This window comes from Mercurialis annua, linkage group LG3 (genome assembly GCF_937616625.2).
Source record: "Mercurialis annua linkage group LG3, ddMerAnnu1.2, whole genome shotgun sequence".
Taxonomy (NCBI): domain Eukaryota; kingdom Viridiplantae; phylum Streptophyta; class Magnoliopsida; order Malpighiales; family Euphorbiaceae; genus Mercurialis; species Mercurialis annua.
This window is the reverse complement of record NC_065572.1, coordinates 2,272,097-2,290,088: the sequence shown is the minus strand read 5'-3', so window position 1 is coordinate 2,290,088 and position 17,992 is coordinate 2,272,097. Positions and strand designations below refer to the sequence as shown.

At 33.1% G+C, this 17,992-nt stretch overlaps 4 protein-coding genes across 9 annotated transcripts; 1 reads left to right on the top strand and 3 right to left on the bottom strand.

The window, feature by feature from the left end:
- Positions 1 to 8: 8 nt before the first annotated feature.
- On the bottom strand, positions 9 to 3,616 carry LOC126675159 (cullin-1-like). Of its 2 annotated transcripts, none has more exons than XM_050369760.2 (9): positions 3,441 to 3,616; positions 2,686 to 2,844; positions 2,405 to 2,501; positions 2,037 to 2,225; positions 1,845 to 1,892; positions 1,549 to 1,764; positions 1,296 to 1,373; positions 827 to 916; positions 9 to 351 (listed from the first exon to the last, which is right to left on the bottom strand). In XM_050369760.2, the coding sequence occupies exons 2-9, from the start codon at positions 2,814 to 2,816 to the stop codon at positions 247 to 249; spliced, it is 954 nt and encodes a 317-aa protein (XP_050225717.1). In that variant the 5' UTR covers positions 2,817 to 2,844; positions 3,441 to 3,616; the 3' UTR covers positions 9 to 246. The 2 variants fall into 2 exon arrangements, with proteins under 2 accessions (XP_050225717.1, XP_050225718.1); XM_050369761.1 differs by lacking the exon at positions 3,441 to 3,616 and adding an exon at positions 3,201 to 3,385.
- Positions 3,617 to 4,532: 916 nt separating this feature from the next.
- On the bottom strand, positions 4,533 to 8,222 carry LOC126672127 (cullin-1-like). Its single transcript, XM_050366065.2, has 9 exons — positions 8,111 to 8,222; positions 7,773 to 7,921; positions 7,380 to 7,476; positions 6,747 to 6,932; positions 6,591 to 6,638; positions 6,311 to 6,514; positions 6,054 to 6,131; positions 5,576 to 5,665; positions 4,533 to 4,905 (listed from the first exon to the last, which is right to left on the bottom strand). Exons 2-9 carry the CDS (start codon positions 7,898 to 7,900, stop codon positions 4,804 to 4,806), a joined length of 933 nt encoding a protein of 310 aa, XP_050222022.1. The 5' UTR covers positions 7,901 to 7,921; positions 8,111 to 8,222; the 3' UTR covers positions 4,533 to 4,803.
- A 1,153-nt stretch (positions 8,223 to 9,375) lies between these two features.
- On the bottom strand, positions 9,376 to 11,961 carry LOC126671223 (uncharacterized). Its single transcript, XM_056105187.1, has 7 exons — positions 11,547 to 11,961; positions 11,363 to 11,459; positions 10,335 to 10,382; positions 10,043 to 10,249; positions 9,859 to 9,936; positions 9,699 to 9,782; positions 9,376 to 9,606 (listed from the first exon to the last, which is right to left on the bottom strand). Exons 1-7 carry the CDS (start codon positions 11,663 to 11,665, stop codon positions 9,538 to 9,540), a joined length of 702 nt encoding a protein of 233 aa, XP_055961162.1. The 5' UTR covers positions 11,666 to 11,961; the 3' UTR covers positions 9,376 to 9,537.
- A 751-nt stretch (positions 11,962 to 12,712) lies between these two features.
- Positions 12,713 to 17,593, top strand: LOC126672126 (cyclin-H1-1). Of its 5 annotated transcripts, none has more exons than XM_056105198.1 (15): positions 12,714 to 13,008; positions 14,081 to 14,169; positions 14,389 to 14,439; positions 14,553 to 14,631; positions 14,740 to 14,858; positions 14,934 to 15,007; positions 15,169 to 15,289; positions 15,376 to 15,444; positions 15,566 to 15,607; positions 15,850 to 15,927; positions 16,205 to 16,263; positions 16,347 to 16,431; positions 16,576 to 16,721; positions 17,070 to 17,183; positions 17,334 to 17,593. In XM_056105198.1, the coding sequence occupies exons 2-14, from the start codon at positions 14,110 to 14,112 to the stop codon at positions 17,179 to 17,181; spliced, it is 1,095 nt and encodes a 364-aa protein (XP_055961173.1). In that variant the 5' UTR covers positions 12,714 to 13,008; positions 14,081 to 14,109; the 3' UTR covers positions 17,182 to 17,183; positions 17,334 to 17,593. The 5 variants fall into 5 exon arrangements, with proteins under 5 accessions (XP_055961174.1, XP_055961173.1, XP_050222020.1 ...); XM_050366063.2 differs by having other exon boundaries at positions 17,070 to 17,223; XM_056105200.1 differs by having other exon boundaries at positions 12,718 to 13,008; positions 16,576 to 16,664; positions 17,106 to 17,183.
- The last annotated feature ends 399 nt before the right edge of the window (positions 17,594 to 17,992 follow it).

Sequence of the window (17,992 nt, the reverse complement as noted above, 5' to 3'; positions counted from 1 at the left end):
GACGGCAATTTCATCCGCAACAAAAGGCAGCAAGTTTCATGCTATTAATGTTTGTATAGAATGTCTATCATCAACGGTCTCACATTATTCAATCATGTTATCTGATGCAACCCAACAAAACAATAGCTAGGACCCATGAGAATGTACAGTTGACTTGAGGAAAAAGAAAATATGTGCAGTTTTGTAATGAATGGCTATGTTAGGATATAGGAAGAGTATATCTCAGTAAGAAGTTTCAATCAGCCACTAATTCAGAGTTGATGTTGCAAGTAATGCAGATAACCACTCAGCTACTTTTGATTCGGAGCTTCCCTCTTTCAGATCCAATTCAGCATACTGTGACAGCATTTCCTGTAATGCACCACATTCCCCCACATATCAGCCAAAAGGCTCACATAATGATTGAATATTTGTTTAAAATTGTTCTGAAAGAAATGTTTTCAGGTTTGTATCTTCAGAAGCCAAGCAATTATTGCAGAAGTAAACTTGTTCAAACTCGTGTTATATGTGCTATGCAGCACGGACACCGGTACGGGGAAATGAGACACTTTGACAGGGACATGGTGAAACGGTGTTATTTTAAGATTTCCTAAGTTAAGATGAAGTTTGATGTCCGAAATGTTAGGTTTTCCAACACGTTTCTAAAACGGGAAATGTTGTTCATTGGTACTTAAGGTGCTCCATGGATACACCATTAACGTTACCATCTTATGCAACCGATTTCCATATATACTAGTGAATAGTGATGTAATATGGATGATAACATTTTGGCTTCACTCACTAGCAACAGGATTAGAAAAACAACAATTTGGGAGGTTCATATCACCTGAAAATCTGTTTTTAAGCCATAATCTTCAGCCTTCCTCTTCTCAATTAGCATGTCCATTGTTTGATCCAACAATTGAACTCTGACAGCCTGCAGAAGAAGACATAAATATGTGTTACTAGATGAATCATGGAGTTCAAATACCAGACTATCCTCTCTATAATTGCTGCTATTTCAAAAACATACGGCGAGTTTCAATAAAAACTCAAGAGAAAGTACAAGTTAAAACTTTAAAAGCAGCACAAGTCAAATATAACAAAGGCATGTTTTGTTTTGCAATTTTATAGACCGACCTAATAGAGAGGAGCAAACAGAATTCAAGGCTCAGCAATCAGAAAGTGATAAGACAAACAACTCAATTCCAAGAATTGAAAAGTGAAAAAAGCTAGAACTTGTGGTAATAACTAGTAGCCATCTTGTTTGCTAATTCACTTCAACTGCATGAAGAATATCCAAAACAAAACAATACCTCCATTAACTTTGTTACAGTGCCAGAGGCCATGTAGTCAGCAGCTCTACCTTTCTCTTCGTTCAAGCACCGGGAAACCTGAAAATACAAAGAAAGGATCACTACCATTGAAATCAATCCACTAAGATGCAGAAAAACCAGCGCGGTATCCTTTCCTTTCCTCTTCTCCTTCCACTACCCTGTGAACCAACCTTCATGCATGATGCAACACAACAAAGATACTATATATATATATAATACATAAGATATAAACCTTTTGAATATACTCCTCAGATGAATACAAATATACAGAATACATAAGCCAATTTTGAGCCAACTGAGAGTAGTAAGTGGCAGTGTCTGCAAGCATTTCTATCTCAAAATCTTCATAACATCCTACTCTGGTCTCGGTGTGGAATTCCGTGAAAACAAGAAGAACCTTCTTAAGCAGGCCGCGATCAATATACAATCCAGTGCGCTCTTCATTAATCTGCAGGAATATAAATAGATTATATCTTAGTCTAAATAAAGGAAAGAATTCAAAAATTCATGTGAAGCATGTCTACGCACCAATGATAATGCAGCTGCTCGGAGTTTAGGATATAAAGATCGGATAGCCTGAAACTCAGCATAACCACATTGATAAATATATACAGTTGAAAATGATAAAATGTGCAGGTGAGGAATGCATAATATACAGTTATAGAAGATAAAAACATACATAAACAGCACCAATTCAAGAATATGACAAATTCTGCTTACCATCTCCTGAAAGTAATTGTGGGAGACAACATTAAGTGAATCCATATTGAAGCGACTGAGATAACAGCGGTCAAGATACGAAAAAAATAAGCAAAGCCACTTTGTCATCAGCTTATACTTTGACAGCACTAAGGTAAATTCCACCAGCAAATTAGCAGCATCATTTTTGTTTTCTAAAGAGGGAAGAACCTGAGTAGAAGAGGAAATAGATGAATTAATACCATCTCTATAAAACCTGAAAGTTTCTGATAATAAGTTAGCTAAAACTTAAATGCCAAAAAAAACTGCATAGCGTAAAGTGCGAAAGTAAGCTACAGTTACATTCTTGTATTTCATAATTAAGTCAGAAAGTAAGAGATAAAGCTCACAACAAGAAGAATAGTTTGTTTCATAGTGCGCTTATATTTATCATAAAGCCATTTCCAAGCTTCTGTTGGTGCAGCATCTAACATTTCATAGGCAGCGCTGACGATTCAGTGAAGGATACAGATAAAACAAAATTACTCAATTTTTTTTCTTTTTTATAATTGAGAGGAGCGCTTGGGGGAGGAAATGAACTCGCGACATAGCAATTTGCTGCCCAACGCTTATATCATTGGTAATTACTCAAATATTAATACGAGAAAAGAATAAAGATATAAAAGGATACGTAAGATATTTAATCCGTTGTTCCATACTGAACTCGGTTGCTTGCACCATGATCTTTCCCGCGTCTGCTAACGCTTCTTCGCATATCCTCTTTCTACTAGCTGCCCTTTCTTCTCTCAGCCTATGCGTCATACTTTTTTCAGTGTAAAACTATTTTTACCTGAACAATAAATCAAAACTGACATTCACTAACAGTCAAAGCAATTCAACGGAGATTACCAAAAATCTCAATCAACAATTCAATGAAGCAACTAATCATTTCATCAAAAATCACTCTAATACAAGAAATAACATGTATGTTCTTCATCATACTTTTTTCACTATAATATCAATTATACATGTACAATAAATCAAAACTGAAAATCACTAACATTAAATGCAATTCAACTGACATTACCAAAACTCTCAATAAACAATTCAATAAAGAAATTAATCATTTCATCAAAATTCATTCTAATACAATATGTAACATGATATTCTTCATCATACTTTTTTTCAGTATAAAATCAATTATACCTGAGATTATCACAAATTCGCGATCATTTCATCAAAATTCACTCTCATACAGTGTAACATGAAACTCTTGATCATACCGGAGCAATAAACTAACAGTAAAAACTATTAAATCGAAATTATCAAAGCTTTCAATGGATATTGCAAGCAATCATTTGATCAAAAATTCATTAAGCTATAATAATTAAGTGAAAACTGCAAAATCAAATTAACTGCGAGAAATTCATAATAATTAGAGAAAACCTGTAGAGATGTAGCAGGTAGAGAGCAAAGACGGTTATTTCGCAAATGAAGCTTCGTTAACAAGATTGACTGAAACGTATAACGTATTGTTTGTGCTTCAATGGAGGTGGGAGAATTGTTAACAGAAAGGGGTAGAATTGAAATAATGTTGAATATAATGGTCTTTCTTTAGTGATTTATTTTGTTTTCCCTCCTAAAATTTTGAGGTTGGGCTTCATGGGCTTTTTTTTATGTAAAAGTACAAATGAAATGTATGTTTCATTTATTTATTAATTAAGTTAAATTAATATCTTAGAATTATTTACTAATAAATAAAAAAATAAAATAAAGTTCACGTTCATTTTATCTTAGAATTTTTTTTTCTCTAAAAAAAAAGGTTCACGTTCATTTTATTACTAACTATTTATTTATTTAATTAAATAAAAATTTACAAACATCCATTATCAATCAAAAAACAATTTTGCAAAATATTTCTTTTCATATTTTTTTTATCAAAGATAGAATTACACTAGGTTAAATGTTAGGTGTTAGTATTTTAAAAATTCATTTTCAGCCCACTGGCTGGTAGAGGGGTGGGTCGAACCCATGCCACTCTGAAGATGCAAAGTGCAGTGTTGCCATCTAGGCCAACACTCACTTGCATATTTATTATTAAATGGGCCGTATTCATTAACACCCATACATATAACCTAATTATCCAAATCCGTTTTTATTATTCACATCCTTATAAAAAAACATCCAAACCGCTTAGTGAAATTTCAAATGTTTATTAATGCCACATACTGATAATATATTAAATAATTAATGGTGTATAAATGTTTGGTTACACATTTCAAATTCTGCTCACTAAAAGACAACTAGTGTACAAAATAAATCGTTAATAAACTATTTAAATGCAATTTTTTTTAAGGATCAAGTAAAATAAAAGCTAATAGCACATCGACTTTAGGGTGAGTTTAACCTTAAGCATTTAAATAGCGTCACTTACATTTGGTTACACGCTCCAAATTCCATCCAGGAAGGACTACAGGTGTACAAAATTAATAGTTAAAAGACAATATAAATGCAAAACATTTGTTAAAAACAAGTGAATTAAAAACTAATAGTAAGGAGTTTCATAAAAAAAAATACTATAGGTACCTTTAGGATGAGGTTAGACTGTATTGAATGTATATTATCAATCATGTTATCTGATGCTACCTACGTAACATTTAACAATACAATAGCCAGGACCTATGAAAATGTACACCTAGACTCGAGGGACAAAAAATATGTTCAGTTTTTCTAATGAAAGGCTATGTTAGGATATAGAAGAATATATCTCAGTAAAAAAATTCAATCAACCCCTTGTATGAAACTCATGTTATCCGAGTTGATTTTGCCAGTATGCAGATAACCAGTCAGCTACTGTTGATTCGGAGCTTCGCTCGTTAAGAGCCAGTCCACCATATTGTGACAACATTTCCTGCAAATGGACCACATTCACCCACATATCAGCAAAAGGCTCACAGAATGACTGATTAGAAAGAAGTCCAGAAAACTTGTATCTTTGGAAATTTGTTAGAACTGTTCTGAAAGAAATGTCTTCAGGTTTTTATCTTCAGGTGCCAGGCCATTATTGCAAAAGTAAACAAGTTTAAACTCGATATGCGATTCCATGTAGGAGTGAGCATTCGGCCAGTTTGGTTGAAAGTTAAAACTGAACCAAATTAGTTCTATCAAACTAAGCAAATTATTTTAGCTCTAACCGAACCGACCGAATAAAACAAATAACTGAAAGTTTAAAAATTCAAAACCAAACCAACCAAATAAGTTGGCTAATTTGGTTATATCAATAAAAATACAAAAAAAAATATAAAAAATAAACATTAATAAAAAATTAAAAATATTCGATAAATTTAGTTAATTCAGAAAAATGAATTTTTACAACCCTTAACCGTAACCTAACCGACCAAATTACCGAATAAACGAAATTAGATCTGTTAATTCGGTTGATATTTGCTACCCCTAGCTCCATGGATCCACCATTTACTTTACCATCTATGCTCATCGATTTCCATATACTAGTGAACAATGGAATAAATATGGATGACGAACAGGAAAAGAAAGACAAAATATTTGGAAGTTCATATCACCTGAAAAGCTGTTTTTACGCCACAGTCCTCAGCCTTCTTCTTTTCAATTAGTTTGTCCATCATATTATCCAGCAATTGGCATTTGACAACCTGCAGAAGAAAACATATATAGATGTTACTAGATGAACTGTGAAGCGAATACCAGACTCATTTCTCAATCAATGCTACAATTGTACTGTCCTGTATTATCCAGATTCCAAGTTCAAGTTTCAAAATCATAATATGAGTCTCAAAAAAAAGCTCAAGAGAATATGTAAAACTTTTAAAGCAGCACAAATCAGATATCACTAAGGCATGTTTTCTTTTGCATATTTATAGACTGACAGCACATGGAATTCGAGTCGCAGGAATCAGAAAGTGACAACACAAATAACTCAATTCCAAGTATTGAATAGTGAAAAAGCTTAAACCTGTGGTATACCTATTTGGAATCTTGTAAGTTGCTAATTCACTTCAACTATCTAAAACAATACAATACCTCCATTAACTTCGGTTCAGTGCCACAGGCCATGTAGTCAGCAACTCTTCCTTTCTCTTGGCTCAAGCACCAGGAAACCTGAAAATACAAAGAAATTTTCGCTTCCATTGATATCAATCCACTAAGACAAAGAAAAATCAGAGCAGTATCCTTTCCCCTGCTCCTTCCACTATCCTATGAACCGACCCTAATACAAGACAACAAAGATCTTGACAATTTACACACACACACACAGACAGAACTCATAAGAATATAACCTTTCGAATGTACTCGTCTGTTGAATCGCACATAAGCCAATTTTGAGCACACTGAGAGTAGTAAGTAGCAGTTTCTTCAAGCATTGCCATCTCAAAATCTTCATAACACTGTACTCCTTTATCCGTGTAGAATTCCATGAAAACAAGAAGAACATTCTTCAGCAGGTCACAATCAATATAAAATCCAGTGCGCCCTTGATTAATCTGCAAATAAATCAATAAATTACATATTAGTCTTAAGGAAGGAATTCATAGTTTCGAGTGAAACATGTCTACGCACCAATAATATTGCAGCTGCCCGAAATTTAGGATATAAACCCGTGATAACCTGAAACTCAGCATAACTACATTAATGAGTATAAACAGTTATATAGAATCACACAAGACAAACATACACAAACAGCACCAATTCAAGAATATGACAAATTCTACTTACCAAATCCTGGAAGTATTTGTGGGAGACGAATTTAAGTGAAACCTTCATGTCGCCAAAGGAAAAACGGCGGTCAAGATACTCAAAAAATATGCAAAGCCAACTTGTCATCAACCTATACTTTGACAACATCGCGGTAAGTTCCCTCAGCAAAGGGGCTTCTCTTTTGTCATCTAAAGAGGGATAAACCTGAGGAAATAAATCAGTTAATACTATCTCCATAAAACCTGAAAGTTCCTGACTATATTGTATGAAAACTTATCAAATCATAATGGGGTGGGCTTAGCCTCAAGTTTGGATTGTGCCCTAGTAGTTGCTCTCTTATCTTACCCAGGTGCCTCCATGACTGCCTTCCGTCAGTCATGGTCTAAGGTCTGTCCTACACTCCACTATAAGCTAAAATCATTCTTTAACCTACCTAAAGGGGCGAACATTTCCATTGAGTGAGTATAGCTATGTTTCGGCATTTCGTTTCCATTTTAGAAAAATACCTCTGCATCTCTAAAACTTCAAATTAATAATCTATTCTTATAAAAAATATCATCTTGATTTTTTCCGTTTCAATATTTCCGTTTCCGTGCTACATAAATTCTTGATAATTAAATCAGAAAGTGAGAGATAAAAGATAAAACTCACAATAAGAAGAATAGTTTGTTCCATTGCCTGCTTAAATCTTTCATCAAGCCATTTCCAAACATCCTTTGATCCAGAAGATAAGAGTTCATAGGCAGCTCTGATATTAATTCAGTGAAGGATTATCGGAAAATTATTCAATGCAACCGCTACGTCATTCGTGTAACAAACCAATTATGTGTTAGCCATGTGTAATTTTTAATGATTAAAAAATAAGTAATAATTAAAAAAATTCTTATCGCAAATGCTCGTTAATATGACATGGCACAACCATTACATAAGGTAAACACTCAGGATTATCTTATAACAATTAACAACTAAACACTGTCATTTACCAAAAATAAACAAATTACTCGAATACTAATACGATTAGAAAATAAATATATAAAAGGATACAGATGATATTTAATACGTTCTTCCGTACTGAACTTTGTTTCTTGCACCATGATCTTACTCGCCTTTGTTATTGCTTCGTCGCATATCATTTTTCGATTAGTTTCCTCTTCTTCCGTCATCTTCTTCATCGTACTTTTTTCAGTATGAAACTAATTATAATCACAGACAATAAAAACAAATCAATTGACATTATCAAAGATTTTAATGAAGCAATCGCCGAATCAAAATTCACTCTAATACAATGTCATCAAAATTCACTTTAGACATTTAATAATGAATTTACAACTGCAAAATTAAATTGAATACGATAAATTCATAAAAAAAAAATTAGATATAACCTGTGAGGACGTTGCAAGGAGAGAATGAACTGTAGAAGAGACGTTTTTTTTTTTCTAGTGAAAGTGAAGCTTCGGCAACAAGGTTTTATTGAGACGTACTGTTAACGGAAGGGGGGAGGATGAGTTTTCCCTCCTTAATTTTTGAGGTTGGGCTTTATGGGCTAATTAACTGGGCTTTTTTGTTTTATTAAATAATTATTATTTTAAAAAATATTTATTAATTAAATTGAACGATGGTCATTTAAAAAAAAATTATAACATGGCATGACGAAAATCTATATAGATAATTTAAGAAAATTCTTATTTAAATTATATTCATGATGTCAATCAAAAGATAAAGCTAATTAAATTATTTTAAAAATATTATTCAATGCAACAAATGTGTTTATGTATGTGCAGCATTTAAAGGATAACCAAATGAACTGATTAAATCAAACTAGAATTTTAGTTTAGTTTGCTTTTTGGTTAAATTTAATTTTTTTATGGTCACTAACTTTAAAAAATTTGATTAATTTAATTTGGTTTGGTTTTTGATATAATTTTTTACAGTTAGCTGAACCGACCGAATTATATATACACACAATGTTATTTTTATATTTAAAAAAAATCAGATATGTCTATAATTTTTGTTATAGAACTTATATATCAATTTGTTCCCTAAATTTTTATATAATTAAAAACTAGCACCAAAATTTAATATTACTTTAATTTATTTTAAATTGTTTAATGATTTATATTAATGAATTTGACCATTTGATAATCAAAATATTTCGGTTACATATAATATATATAAATGAGAAAATTGTATTACAAGTAATTCAATTTGGTAATTGAACCGATAAAAAGTAATCTCATATCATGACAACCTTAGTGCATAATAACGTGAAACATTATGAGAAAGAAGGGGTTATTCGAGCGGGGGGTTCGTCCTATTCAGATATTCACGACCCGCCGCATTGGGATTAATAACCAAATGTGTCTTTGCGTATTGCTTATTCCTATTAAATACCAGACGATATCTACATCAAACAATTATAACACTTCTTTGAATGTATAAATAGTTTGATTAATTAAATTGTATTATTAATATAATATATTGTCATTGATTCAATCCACAAATCGATTATTATTTTTTTCACTTTGTATTTACTCCTTTTCTGCCCATGATTATAGTTTCCAAAAGGTGGATCCATTTTAAGAAATTTGGAGACTACCATCTTGGTTGTCAAGAGAGTTGATGGTAGTTGATATTAGTCATAATCAGTAAAAAAAAGACCTTAACAAAGTACCACATAGTATTACAGTAATTAAAATTGAGCATTAGATTGAAAATCACTCATACGTACTACGTAGTATTAGAATCAGAGCACTAACACAACACTGCAGCAAAATGGTGCTCTATAGTTAAACTCTTCCTGCTCCAAGTCCTATACATTTTTACTAGAAGCAGAGGTACCCACATCAAGGATTAAGCTAGCATACTTTGATATAAGCTCCTGCAACAAGTAATTAAATTGAGTTAAATACCATAAGAAATTATTCGAGCCAAATTATACCAACAGTCATCTAAACCAATACATAAACAAACCTTATTATCAGCAGCCACCACCTCGGCCTTTTGCTTCTGCACCCATCTCTTGGCGTTTCTTTCCAGCAATATATATTTTACGACCTGCAGCATATGCAACAAACATCTTCCCGTCATTTCATTTCATAAAGAGAAAAATGAAAAACGAAAAATAACGCACGTCTAGTAATTTTGCCTTTGTCCTCTGGCACAGATAACCTTCAGCTCTGGCTTCTTCCTGAGCCAAGCACCAATCAACCTGGAGAACAGCAAATATGACTCATGAATGGTACAAATTAGTATATTCGAGCTTGTTAATCGCATAAACTACCAAAGGTTCAAGTAATATATAGGGAGTTATTGACCTTCCACATGTAATTAGTATACGAATCACGCCAGAACCACCACTCCATGGACAACTCAGAGTAGTAAGCAGCAGCTTCAGCCAGCATTGCTAGCTCAAGTTTGTCATAATAATTTGCTGTTCCGTTCCCTTCCAATCCCAGGAAAAGATTAAAGACAGAACAGAGCAAGTTTCTATCAATATCTCCTCCTTCACGCTCTTCAATAATCTATGCACAGTCAATTTCACCAATTAAGACCATCTCAATCACAACTATAGCTCAAAAATTATAAGGTAAACCAAATGACACAGACCAAACTCATTGCAGCCTCTTGAATTTTTCCATATAGCCTTTCACAGACCTGAAATTAACAATAAAATTACAATAGCATAATAAGAGGCAACCTAGATAGCACGGACACTTCATTCAATCATAGTTTCTTGTTCCAGAAATGCGTCGGAAACTTGGGCGTTTCAAACACAAAACTTCATTTTTAACATAAAAACTTAAAATAACTTCAGTTAACAGTGCTGCACCATGTTTTTCCAGCAAGCTTGGAATTACCTGTAGATCAGAATTAAATACTAATTAATGAAAAGTCATAAATCCCTAAGGGCATCTCCAATCTCTAGTCATCAAAAATTGCTCACCATTTCTCAATTTTCACCAAATTCACTCCAATCGGAGTGACCAATTCCTTTACCGAAAAACATATTCCTTTAAGATTTTGATCATTTTTTTTTTTTTTGGTACAGGGTCCATGAGGTTTCCTGAACGGGTCTCAACTATGAGACGGCACCTTTAAGCCTTCCACATTCAGACTAATCCCCACTCGAGCCGTGTAGGTCCCTTACGGGAGGCAAACTCTGGCCCCAAGTTTTAAACGGCTGCATACATGAGTACGGTTCGAACCCGCGACCTCACTTAAGCTAGAAGAGCGCCTTACCAACTCATCTACGCCTTGGGGTTGATTTTGATCATTTTTAGTTCTTAATATTTCATACACCTTTTACCAATTACATCCCAAATTTTAAATAAAATGCTATAAGTATTATTTAAAATTTAATTTATATTAATATTACTAAAACTAAACATTACATCAATTTATTCAAATTAAAACAATGAAAAGATATAATTAGCTAAAATAAACACTACAATAATTTATATAAATTAACATAATATAAAAATCAAAATCAAAATTAACAAAATCACAAATTAATTCTCAAAATAACTACACTGACTCCACAAGTGATTAATTTGTTTTAACATTATTGTCTGTAAAATTTTATTTACTAAATTTTCCCATTAAAGATGCCTAAAAACGAAGTAAAAGAAATTTACCTTTTTCGTGACTCTCTCTTTTAAAACATTCAAGTGTTTCTCATATAGAGCATCTCCATAAATTTTAGGTTCCGTCGTGCATAGTCGGTACACACAACTAACGATCGCTAAGGATATTTAAATATTTTTCTCCGTTAGTAAAACACCACATTAAAGAAAAAAAACATAAAATTACTGAGGATACTCATAAACGTCCATATTTTCAGAAGACTCGGAATCGTCAGCTACCATTTTCTTCCTTGCAATGGTTGCATCGATTCTCTTCACTCCTTCTAACGAAGAATTAGTAGTAGTAGTAGCCATCTTAGCTTCTGTTTGGTTAGCTAGAAAGTTGGTCGAGAAACGGAGAGAAAATGGGAATGAAAGAAACTTGTTGAGGAAGGGCAACAGTTTACTTTGCTAAGTTAGTTGGTCAGGAGACGTTATTACTTATGTTATACAGTTGATTAAAAACTAGAATCGGTCGGAAGTACTCTTGCAGCGATGTCGTTTTACTGATCTTTTTTCATAACTGTCTTATCAGCTCTATTTTTCGGTTCGATTTTGATGGTAGCGTATTGTTGAAGATTCGTAACAAAAGAAGGACTTGCCTTTTTAATTGTTTGGGCTTAGGTTGACTAGACTTGGGCTTATAAACCGCAACTGAAGAATATCGAAACGGAGCTGATACGATACCGTTTTCCTGCAGTAAAAGAACCTTGACACTAGAGAGATAAAACTCTCTCACGCTAATACGATGCCGTTTTACTATCAGCTTGGGAGGGGTTTGGTATTCGGCACAATAAAAAGTCGATTTGAACTTTTTTATTAGTCTAAAATAAAATAGGCTTAATCACTCAAAAACCCCTCACCTTTAAACTTTTTTTCAATTCTACCCCGACGTTGAAAATTTGTCAATTTTACCCACTTTTGAATTTTCTGTTTTCAATTGTACCCCAATATTTTAATTTTTGTTAATTTTTTTACTTAAATGATGAAATCATTCAATTAATTAAGTCTAAATATGAAATTAAATTCTTTTTTATTCAAAAAAGTACAAATAAGTCCTTTATTTTTAAAAACTAACTAAAAACCATAATAAAATTAACACTAATTTAAATTCTTAATTAATTTAACTAAATTTAAATAAATTTTAAAAATATACAATCAATATATGCGAGACATGGAGAATGTTTTAAACAAACTTCCAAACGCAAAAGACGTTAATTTAATTTTTCAGGGTACAATTGAAACACAAAAATGCAAAATAGGGTAAAATTGACAAATTTTCAACGTCAGGGTATGATTGAAAAGGGGCTAAAAGGTCGGGGTTTTTTAAAACATTAGGCCAATAAAATAATTCAATTTGAATTACGTTTGTTATTTATTTATTTAAATCTCAGTTCTCAACTATTTCTTCTTTGCATCTGTAACATAAGCACAAAATACAAATAGTAAAACAGTTTTCCTCTGCCAGTGCTGTGTCCTTTCCGCCCGCCACCGACTTTGCTTCTGCCCGCCGCTTCCGCCGCTACTTCCAGTGCTCGTTCTTTCCGGCACCTCTGCCAGTGCTGTGTCCTTTCCGCCCGCCACCGACTTTGCTTCTGCCCGCCGCTTCCGCCGCTACTTCCAGTGCTCGTTCTTTCCGGCAGCTACAATTCATTCAGGTTCTTTCTCTTTTGTTCATTATAATTTGTTCTCCAGTGACCTTTTGTTTGCTAAGCTTGTTTCCGATATGACTTGTCTTTGCTATAGGTTTTTTTCTAGCCATTTACAGTTATTTAAACCTATTTTTCATGGTTTACTGAACTTAAAATTTTGTTTTCTTATTAATCTTTGCATATTCTTAGAAAGAACATTTTGACAGAAAATCGAGCTTAGTAATCTTAACATGTAGAAACATAATCGATTGCTACATAATAGCAGTCGGATTAAACAATATCTATAGCAATTTCACAGCATTGGCTTGCTATACAGCCCTAATAATCCAAATGATGTTGTAGAAATCCAAATGACATAGATTTGTATTTCATATGTATTAATTAAAAATAATTTTACCTAAAACTTCTTCTGTTAGAAAGACATTTATCGATAATTCAGGAAATAAGAATGTTATTAAGGTGTTTAAAATCCCTTTTTGTAATTTGTAGAAAATTAAGAAGTTCTCAAATTGTTATTGATGTTTTGCATAATTGCTGGTTGGTAGATTATTATGGCTTAGAATTTGTGGGATGTCGATTTGATATTTGATGGTTGATTATTTTAATGATTTTAGACAATGACTTGAGGTTGAAACGAACTAAGCTCAAGCTTGGCTCGTTTGTCACCTATTTAAGCTAAAGATGAACCGAGTTCAAGTTCGGCTCGTTTCTTGTTCATTTGGATGCTAAATGAGCCGATCTTGGACTTGGTCTTATCTTGTTTATTTAAATGCGAAACGAGTCGAGCTCGGCTCTTTTAGCACCCAAACGAACGAGACACGAGCCGAGCCGAGCCGAGCTCGAGCCTTACAAAATATAGTAACCAAGCTCAAGCTCAACGTTCTAAACTTGAACCTAGCTTGAACTCAACACTAACTAGTTGAACATGAACATCTCGAAATTTGGTTCAAATTACAGCCCTATTTATCACTGTTTGTTTCTAGTGGAGCTCTAATACAATCTACTGTGATACTTTTCATTCTCGTTCCGAAGTTAGAATAACATTTTTTTACATTTAAATAATTTCAACTTCTGACAGGCAGCTGAGTTAGGGGTATTGAGGCAATAATGGCTGATTTTCAAACTTCCACTCACAAGGCTAAGTGGATCTTTACTCCTCAACAGCTGGTAAATAGTTATAACTCATAAGGCTTTGTTTGGATTGAATTGTCTGGTCGTGGAATTCAATTCAAAATCATGTCATTTGTGGCATGATTAAATGCCTTTTCTTAGTTGAATGAGTTGGACTGGAACATAGCAATTCTGAAATTCAAAAACATTTTATTTTTTAAGCATATTGACAAAACTAAATGTAGATTGTGTTTTTTTTTTTTTATCATTTTACAGGCTGAGAAGAACAAAACAAATAATCAAAGAGCCAAACAAATGTTGGAGAAGGTATACTAAGCAACAGTCAGGGACTCAGGCTTTTTGCTATTTAGCTCACTTCAATGATAACTGATTATAATAAGAATAATTTTTTTAATTTCCTTGACATTCCTGTTTTGAAGTATGGAACAACAAGAATGGAAGTAGATCTTGATGGGTCCATAACATACCCTGAACCTCAAGTTAATACAGGAGAAAATGGTACACATTTTTTGTTTCTTAATTTCTAATGATTGCTTTTGCTTAATGATGCTCTTGTACTCAGAGTTTCTATACGTTCTGATGGTGTTTTTACATATTTAATGTAAGCTGATAAGCATTCTCGTCCAAAGTCACTTGGTGTTGAAGAAGAGCAATATATGCGAGTGTACTATGAGTATAAACTTCGAGAAGTTTGCAGTGCCTTTTACTTTCCCCATAAAATTCAGGCAAGTGACATTCTTTTCTCCAAAAATAAGCAGGCTGATGATTATAACTAAATGTTGGAATGTTATATGTTGCAGGCAACAGCACTTATATACTTCAAAAGGTTTTACCTTCAATGGTCGGTTATGGAGCATGATCCAAAACACATAATGTACGGTTTTTTGAGATACCGTTTATGTATGCTTATATAGTGCGTCAATGCTTTCTAAGTTGATGGAAATCTATGAGCTACAGTGAAACTTTCTTTATATAGTATCCTTCATTTTTTGTTTGTAGTTTCTTAATAACTTGAAATAACTCTCGCACAAACAGGTTAACCTGTATATATGCAGCTTGTAAGATAGAGGAAAATCATGTATCTGCAGAGGAGCTTGGTAAGGGGATTTCTCAGGATCATCAAATGATTCTCAATTATGAGATGATTGTTCTTCAGGCATGTATATGTCTCTTATATACTGCTTCTCAATCCTTCTGTTACTCTCATTATATAAACATAAAACATAAATTTCTACTGTGCAGAGTTTGCAATTTGATCTCATTGTTTATGCACCATATCGATCAATTGAAGGTTTTATGTATGATATGGAGGTAAATTTAGCCAATTATTTGCTGTTGCGGTTCCTGATTTATGTGATCAATTTTTATTCGGCAAAGTGTACTTTAATTTTTCTTTGATCTCAATGTTGCAACTGTTGATTTGGCGTAATAGGAATTCTGCCATGCAGCTGATGACCAAATTCAACTGCTGAAGGTAATTACTGATTTTTCCATTCTGATGTTAAGATTGTGATGGCTGCATAAACTTTTAAAAACTGTTTAGCTTCTAACATATGATTTTATTTGTCATGCAACCTATTTAATATTGAAAATCTTTTAAATTTTTGTTAACGACCATGCTACTGTAATCCAATTAATGGTTGTAGATAATGCTTCAACTAGCTTTCTTTTTCTACCATTGATATTTGACATAATATGATAGATCATACTTTGTAGGATATGCAAGCATCTGCAGTAGCAGAAATTGACAAACTTATGTTTACTGATGCACCGTTGCTTTTCCCTCCAGGGCAGGTACTCTATGTGGAAACTTATTGCACTTAACTGCTTTTGAATTAGATTCTTGTTTACTTCTTGGTTAAAATCTATGCACTGCTACCTTTTTGATTTTTCTTTCACATTACTTTATTCACTATTTCCCACAGATGCTGGGGAACTGCCTCAGGTAAATTCAAGGAAACAATTAATATAGGATTGGGTGGTTGATAATGTAGCTTAGCTAATGCGAGTTTGTTCTTTTATCAATACTTCATGTCATTTAACATTTTACTCGTTTGTGAATTTGGTGCAGTTAGCATTGGCTGCTCTGCGAAGTGCAAATGAGATGCACCGAGTCATTGATTTTGAAAGGTTAGGACTGTGTGTTTGGCAACAAATGTCGCTATGCAATTATCTACAATAATGATATTCATTTAGTACTTGCTCGTTTGCAGATACGTCAATGACATTCTATCTCGTCAGAATATGGTGCACACGGTTTCAAATTTCTTCGAATCTCTGGATACCATAATTTCTTGGGTATGATCAGTTCGACTTTGATGCAATTTTTTTAATGGCTCTGATATATAAAGTTGGCCAATCTAATTTAATTTAAGAGAAACTTGATTGTTTCCCTGTTTCATTTTCTATCCAATCTTATATTTTTGCTGGTTACGTTAACAGATAAAAAAGTACAAATTTCCTACAGAAAAGGATATGAAGCACATTAATAGGAAGCTGAAGTCTTGTTGGGGTCATGGCTCACATGAGGAGTATTTTTCATATGCTTGCTTATTTTTATACAATTGTTGGCAGTGTGATTTATTCATGGCTTAATACATAGTTTGACCCCTGAACTTGTACCCTTTTACCCATCTAACCTCCAAACTTAACGTCTCACCTATCGAACCCCTGAACTTGTTAAATAACCCGATTTGACCCCCGAACTTGATAAATACGTAAACATTGAACCCCTCCGTACACAATTTCTTCTAGAACGTTTCAAGTGACAGGTGGACACGAAGGGTTCAATATTTGCATATTTATCAAGTTCAGGGGTCAAATCGGATTATTTAACAAGTTCATAGGTTCGATAGGTGAGACGTTAAGTTTAGGGGTTAGATGGGTAAAAGGGTACAAGTTCAGAGGTCAAACTATGTATTAAGCCATTTATTCATTCTAAGTTCTGACCCCACTCTATTGTTTGGAAACAGTAAGAAACGAGAGAAGAAATCGAAACATAGATCTCATAAGAGTTCAAAGGAAACGCAAAATCACCCATCTGCGTGATTGTATGTTCTTCCTTGTAGATTCACCAATTCTGTTGTTCAGGTTTTCTATTTGAGTCTCTCCTTAATTTATCGTAAAAGTATAGCAGACCCTCTGTACTGTAATTTGGCGTAGTACGGGTATAATCTTTTCTCATGTTAATCTATTTTCAGGGAAATTTTACGAATCCAATTCTATCTTTCGCTTAGCAAGGAAGTGTGTCAGAATTCTTTCTCCTAATAGACTTTTATTTCGGAAGAATCAAAAAATAGATTGGAGGGAAAAAGAAAGGTGTTATGCAGTACAAGATCCACTATACAGCGAAGTTCCTCTAAGCTGAGATTTTGTGAAGTTGTAAAGACGATCATTCTGATATAATTCTGAACTGTATATTTTTGTTTTTCTAATGCATTTACACTTGTTAAAAGTTTTAGTAGAACCTGCTAAATATTTTGGCTGTACCAGGAAAAAAGCACGCTCAAGGTCAGGTGATGAAATTATCTTACATTCCAATTTTCTGCAGAATTTCAGAATATAATAATGGGAAATTCAAACTTGATTATAACAAATTTTCAGTTTTTGTTTTTATTTTTTTGAACTGAGTTTTCGATTTGGTTGATAAAAATTATATACAGCCTGTGACAATGAATTCCCTTTTTACTACGAAAACCAGAAAACTACATAAAATGTATATCTTACTAGTTACTATGAAAGATACATCTAAAGTTGTGTTTGGTTTATGAAATTGTTATTTTGTGATTTTCAAAAATTAAAGAATGACTTATAGAATAACTATTTTATTCTATACTATTTCATTTCATGAACTAAATAT

Bases quoted from the DNA above. Each gene is read 5' to 3' on its own strand.
- LOC126675159 (XM_050369760.2), bottom strand. From the start codon at position 2,816: ATGACGCATAGGCTGAGAGAAGAAAGGGCAGCTAGTAGAAAGAGGATA. The intron at 2,502-2,685 runs GTATCCTTTTAT...CTGAATCGTCAG, and splicing joins CAACGGATTAAATATCTTAC to CGCTGCCTATGAAATGTTAG. The intron at 1,765-1,844 runs GTGCGTAGACAT...ATATTCCTGCAG, and splicing joins GAGCAGCTGCATTATCATTG to ATTAATGAAGAGCGCACTGG.
- LOC126672127 (XM_050366065.2), bottom strand. From the start codon at position 7,900: ATGAAGAAGATGACGGAAGAAGAGGAAACTAATCGAAAAATGATATGC. The intron at 7,477-7,772 runs GTATCCTTTTAT...AATTAATATCAG, and splicing joins GAACGTATTAAATATCATCT to AGCTGCCTATGAACTCTTAT. The intron at 6,132-6,310 runs GTTATATTCTTA...TTGTATTTTCAG, and splicing joins CAGACGAGTACATTCGAAAG to GTTTCCTGGTGCTTGAGCCA.
- LOC126672126 (XM_056105198.1), top strand. From the start codon at position 14,110: ATGGCTGATTTTCAAACTTCCACTCACAAGGCTAAGTGGATCTTTACT. The intron at 15,928-16,204 runs GTACTCTATGTG...AATTTGGTGCAG, and splicing joins TGCTTTTCCCTCCAGGGCAG to TTAGCATTGGCTGCTCTGCG. The intron at 16,722-17,069 runs GGCTTAATACAT...CCATTTATTCAT, and splicing joins TGGCAGTGTGATTTATTCAT to TCTAAGTTCTGACCCCACTC.
- LOC126671223 (XM_056105187.1), bottom strand. From the start codon at position 11,665: ATGGCTACTACTACTACTAATTCTTCGTTAGAAGGAGTGAAGAGAATC. The intron at 11,460-11,546 runs GTATCCTCAGTA...AGCGATCGTTAG, and splicing joins GAAAATATGGACGTTTATGA to TTGTGTGTACCGACTATGCA. The intron at 9,607-9,698 runs GTTTGTTTATGT...TACTTGTTGCAG, and splicing joins TGGTGGCTGCTGATAATAAG to GAGCTTATATCAAAGTATGC.